This window comes from Octodon degus, unplaced genomic scaffold (assembly GCF_000260255.1).
Source record: "Octodon degus isolate 3935 unplaced genomic scaffold, OctDeg1.0 scaffold00305, whole genome shotgun sequence".
NCBI classification, from domain to species: domain Eukaryota; kingdom Metazoa; phylum Chordata; class Mammalia; order Rodentia; family Octodontidae; genus Octodon; species Octodon degus.
The window spans coordinates 123239-128678 of record NW_004524881.1 but is presented as its reverse complement, the minus strand read 5'-3'; the positions used below and the strand labels follow the sequence as shown (position 1 = coordinate 128678).

General features: G+C 39.7%; 2 protein-coding genes across 2 annotated transcripts in view; both read left to right on the top strand.

Annotated features, from left to right (window-relative positions):
* Window positions 1–1768, top strand: part of Ccng2 (cyclin G2) — a 30469-nt gene extending 28701 nt beyond the window's left edge. The window contains exon 8 of the mRNA XM_004647419.2: window positions 412–1768. Coding sequence (XP_004647476.1) covers window positions 412–532 — 121 coding nt within the window. The 3' untranslated portion in view covers window positions 533–1768. The remainder of the gene's footprint in view (window positions 1–411) is intronic.
* Window positions 1769–2819: 1051 nt separating this feature from the next.
* LOC101560599 (mitochondrial fission factor-like) lies at window positions 2820–3778 on the top strand. The gene is made up of 3 exons (XM_023707688.1): window positions 2820–3365; window positions 3465–3585; window positions 3637–3778. Exons 1-3 carry the CDS (start codon window positions 3023–3025, stop codon window positions 3776–3778), a joined length of 606 nt encoding a protein of 201 aa, XP_023563456.1. The 5' UTR covers window positions 2820–3022.
* Window positions 3779–5440: the final 1662 nt, after the last annotated feature.

Genomic DNA, 5440 nt, shown 5'->3' with positions numbered 1-5440 from the left:
AAATAAATGTAATAAATAAAAATAAATATTAAAAAAAAAAAAAAACAAATAGCTTAGCGGACTAAAGCACCTGCTTAAGCAGAGCTCGGTGGCCAGGGTTCAGTCCCCAGTGTGGGGTGCCAGCCCCGCCCCCAGGGCACGCTAAGGCGGTGATTGAGACTGGGCATGGTGGCACATGCCTGTAATCCGAGAACTTGGAAGGCTGAAAAGAGGAGGATCACTGAGTCTGATCTGTGTAGTGAGACTCTGTTGACCCTGTATTAATATACATTTAAAAAATAGATAAAGTATTAAAAAAATTTAAGAATACTCATTGACTCCAGCAGGTTTAGTTTCTTGCGTGTTGTGTATGAAGCCTCTGAGCATCGTAAGTAACGAGACCCTCTTTTTGTTTCTCTTTTGTATATACAGTGAGGACTCTTGTGAAGATATGAGTTGTGGGGAAGAGACCTTCAGCAGTTCTCCCAGTGATCAAGACTGCTCCTTCTTTTTTGACTTCAAAGTAGCACAGACACTGTGCTTTCCATCTTAGAGCTGTGATTGTTCCATGTCAAAATATAAAGCATATTTACTGGTTTCAAAGCAATAAATGGGGGGAGTTGGTTTCCTGGTATGGCCCCCACCTAAGCGGGAATTACATAGACTGGAATATCTACCTTCTATTTATTATCAGATCAGATCTGGCCTATTTTCATATTTAATCCTAAGCCATCAAATGGATTAGTGCCTCTTAAACAGTTAACAATACTTTAGACATTGGCACTTTATTTTTCTCATTGATCTTTAGCTACTTGGGAGAGAAAGAGAGGTGCTGATACCTTTGTTACTTTTCAGGATTTTTAAAGATGAATAGTGTAGCTTAGCTTAAACTTTATAAAACCTTCAGGTGTCTTTATTCACATGAGAGGGGCGGGGTGTACAAGTACTTCCTTACAGGGATGATAGATAATCCTTTAATGATTTATCTTAATTTTCCTACCCCCCATATTCTCAGCAGATTCTGTAGTACTCTTCAATGTCAGACACTTATTCTTTAAATGATCAGTATGCTATCTGATGCGGATCCCATTTATTTAGTAATTACAATAATGACATCTTTGTGACTTTAGTCTGTTGTCTTATTTGAGATTTCTGCTTAAGCAGAACTTACTGTCAGGCTAGGGCAATTGCATTCTTATTGCCTAAGTATTGTCAGACTCTTTAGTGTTTTAATGTTATTTTAAAAATTGATAATCTAGTTTTGCATGTACCTGTATGAAAGCAGTACAGGAAGTTAACTAGGGAACTGTGGCATCTGTAAGTGTGGATTTAGTAGCATATTTTATCTGGTTTTCCTATATTAAAATACCTGCATGATTACATTTTATTTCCTTTGTAATTCACATTTCAAAAATAATATGTATTAGTGTATGGATGCCAAGACTTGAATATGAAGTAAAACCCTGAAGTATTTGTAGTATTACGGTTTTAAGCACGTCTGTGGTGACACAGCCATAAATGGAGATATATAAACTCTGTACACGTAAGATTTTGTTCAGAGAATTTTTAACTGTAAACTGTATATGAAATGTAAATCTTTAAAAATGTACATAAAATACTATATTTTTTTACTGTGTGATAGTGTAGTCATTGCATGTAAATATAATTTATTATGTATCCAGTGTTACAATCAGACACTGATGACTTTTTTTACTGGTAAGTCAACATCCATTGGATGTTTTCCAGAATAGGCCTTTTTGAAGTGACAGTAGATGACAATTCAAAATAAAATGAAATCTCTTTGCTTGCAGTTACATACTAATTTTTGATATTTTTAGGTTGTGTGTGTGTGTGTGTGTGTGTGTGTGTGTGTGTGCGTGGTACTGGGGATTGAATCCAGGGGTTTGTGCATGCTTTGCAAGGTCACTACTGAGCTATACCTCCAGCTCAGCTTGCTGTGTTTCAGTGAAAAGGCTTGAAGTGCAGCTAGAGTGCCTCTAGTGTTAGCCTTCTGACTGTCAGAAGTTCTCCAAGCAATAGTTCCTCCTCATAGTGTGGCCCTTAGTCTTGGAAGTACTGAAAGTGACGTCACTGGTGAATTGATCTCTTTCTGGAATGGATTCACATTTAGCAAGGTCACAGAGACTGGTGTATTAACCTGAATGCCTGTTCATTTATAGTGAAAGGCAACTGGTATCAAGTAGGCCAAAATTTCTGGGTTGGCAGAGCTGTACAGTTTTTCTGGGGACAAGCCAAATTTTAATAAGGACTTGGTGAATAAACACAGGGTTTTGAGGGCCATGGAGTTTCATTAGCTTCTGTCTCTGCATCTCTGGGTCTCAGGTTGCTTAATTGTCTTTGCACAGGTATTCCATGTAGCTTGGCTTTTATGGACGTTGGCTTTTCCTAGTTGATTAGAAAATTAAGTTATTAAAAGATAGTTGTCATGAAATACTTGTTGCTCCATGAAGACAAAGACATTTTCCTAATGTTCTAATGGAAAGGCTTGAGGATGACCCTACTCAAATAATCATGGTGGGCAATACATTTTGTTTTTGTCTTAAGATGTAAAATTCAGAGAGGGGCCAATACCAGCCGTTCTGCATCTGTCCCTGCCTGGTGCGGGCCGCTCTGTGGGTGCCTCGCCCGGGGTGCCCTAGGCACTCGGCCAACGGCCTCTGCGAGCGCCCCGGGAGCCGACCCGAAATTGGCTCCGGGCCGGCGTGCAGGCCTATTGGCCGGGAGCCGACAGCGCGGGCCGCCCGAGCTGCCGCCGCATCCCGACCCCGCGGTGCGCCCGCAGCCCCGCGGCCCTCGCCTTCCGAGGAGAAGCACCTGCTGCCCCGAGCGAGTTCGGGGCCCATCCCGCCCCCTTCTAGTTGGGCGCTGGGTTGGGACTGACGAGGCTCCAAGTCCAGCCCATGCATGGGAAGCAAGTTAAGGATTAATATGAAGCTCAGAAGCAGATAGTGCCAGACAACGAGCAGTACTTGGTACACATTTGGTTAGCGTGGCAGCATTTCCTTCTCCCACTGCTGCTGAGATGGCAGAAATTAGTCGAATTCAGTATGAAATGGAATACACCGAAGGTATTAGTCAGCGAATGAGGGTTCCAGAAAAATTAAAAGTCGCACCACCAAATGCTGACATGGAACAAAGATTCCAAGAAGGAGTTCCAAATGCTAGTGTGATAATGCAAGTTCCAGAGAGGATTGTTGTAGCAGGAAATAATGGAGACGTTTCATTTTCAAGACCAGCAGATCTTGACCTTATTCAGTCGACTCCTTTAAAACCTCTGGCACTAAAAACACCACCTCATGTACTTACAATAAGTGAGAGACCACTAGATTTTCTGGACTTAGAACGACCTTCTCCAACCCCTCAAAGTGATGAAATAGGGGCTGGGGGGATGGCTCAGTGGAATAAGTGCTTCCCTGGTAAGCGTAAGGGCCTGAGTTCAATCCCCGGTTCCGCAAAAAAAAAAGCATTATGGGTATTTCAAAGTGATGAAATCCGTGCAGTTGGCAGGCTAAAAAGAGAGCGCTCTATGAATGAAAATGCTGTTCGCCAAAGTGGACAGCTGGTCAGAAACGATGCTATATCTGTGTTGCGTGGTGGGTCTGCTGCTGCCACTTCCAATCCTCATCATGACGTCAGGTATGGTATTTCAAATGTAGATGCAAGAATTGAAGGAACAACAGATGGCATGACTGTTGTAGATGCAGCTTCATTAAGACGACAGATAATCAAACTAAATAGATGCCTACAACTTCTAGAAGAGGAAAATAGAACGTGCTAAAAAAGAAATGGTCATGTATTCAATTACTGTTGCTTTCTGGCTGCTTAATAGCTGGCTCTGGTTTCGCCGCTTGAGGTAACCTCGGTGTTCAGTTATATTGTCTCAGCTGCTGGAAATATAAAGGATTTACAAACGTCTTTGTTTCTGTCTTTGCAGTGTATGCGATTTTATATAGCCCATGCCCTAAAAAAATGTATTTCTTCCAGAAAGTAGGGGAAAGGACCTATATTTGTAGAAGTAAGGTATATTCTGTCCCTCTGCTGTACTCTTTTTAAGCTAGTTCTGCAGTAACATCTTACGTAAAATTCTTTTGCCTGTTTTGTAAATAGGTACTATTTTGTTTTGTTTTGTTTTTTAATTGGTTTTTAACCTCATCAGTCTGCACAGCTGATTCTCTGAAAGGGAGAGAGAATGCATCAGGAATGATTTGGAAGGGTGTCTGTAAAGAAAATAAGTGTTTTGTGCTGCTTGCCACTAGGAAGCAGTTTTGTTAATAGACATTTTTGCACCGCCTTTGGACGTTAACACAACGTCATGGTCTGGTACCAGATTTAAGAAAATCAAACCACCTAATATTTCATGATCACCTGTATAAATTAAATTGATTCATAACAATACAGAAGTAATATATGTGTGGTGTGTGTTTTTTCATTTTAGTTTAGCAGATAGTTTTCTATAAAATACATTTTTACTAAGTCCCTGTGTGAGCAACTTAAAAAAAAAAAAAAAGACTAAGGTACAGATGTAGTGTATTTAATAAACTGTCAACCAAAAAAAATATAAAATTCATTTGGGGCTTTTAAAATCTTGTGATGCTTCAGTTCTTTCAAGAGAGTATTGTTGGGGCCAGGGAGATGGCTCAGTGGAATAAGCGCTTCCCTGGCAAGCGCAAGGGCCTGAGTTCAATCCCCTGTTTTGCAAAAAAAAAAAAAAAAAAAAAAAAAAAAAAAAAAAAAAAAAAAGAAAAAAAAAAGAGAGTATTGTTATTTCTGTGTGAATCTGTCCATGACTTCATCTATTTTTTAGTGTATTTAGACTTCATTACTGAGTTCCTTGCCTGTTCTTTTAAAACTGGCCATTCTACTTGGATGTTCTGATTACTTTTTAAACTTATTTTTCTGTATGTCTTGTCTTGGTGAAGAAGATACTTATCTGTTCAAGTCTTCCTTTTAGGTGATAATCCCTATCTCAGCCTGGTTTACTGGAAGATGACTGGCTTTTAGCATAATTTTTTTTTTAATATCTCTCCTCAGTCTCCACGTTTTCTGCCAGTGTCTTATGTTAGACTTGTGTTACAATCTATCAATTAGGGTTACTTAAATATTTCAGTGAGGTCTCATTCTAGGCTGCTTCCTGATCTCTACCTTGCTATCTACATAGCTTTAAAAAATATGCAAATATTGACTGTCTTGAAAAAATAGGTCCTACTGAGTGCAGGAGAATCTATATCATGGTGTATATACAAGGCTATAATCTGTACCTGTCTCTGACTTGTATTTCCTTTTCATTTCCTAGAACTAAAAGAACAAAATTGTGTTAAGATAACTGGTAGCTATTTGGAAGATGGACTGGGGAATACAGAGATGTAGAATGCAGACAAGTAACAAGTCCTAAAAATCCAAGAGGTAATGAAGGACTGAACAATTGACAGAGTGGGGAGAT

Coding starts and splice junctions, on each gene's coding strand:
- LOC101560599 (XM_023707688.1), top strand. CDS start 3,023: ATGGCAGAAATTAGTCGAATTCAGTATGAAATGGAATACACCGAAGGT. Junction 3,366..3,464: donor ACCTTCTCCAACCCCTCAAA/GTGATGAAATAG, acceptor CAAAAAAAAAAG/CATTATGGGTATTTCAAAGT. Junction 3,586..3,636: donor AGAAACGATGCTATATCTGT/GTTGCGTGGTGG, acceptor TCATGACGTCAG/GTATGGTATTTCAAATGTAG.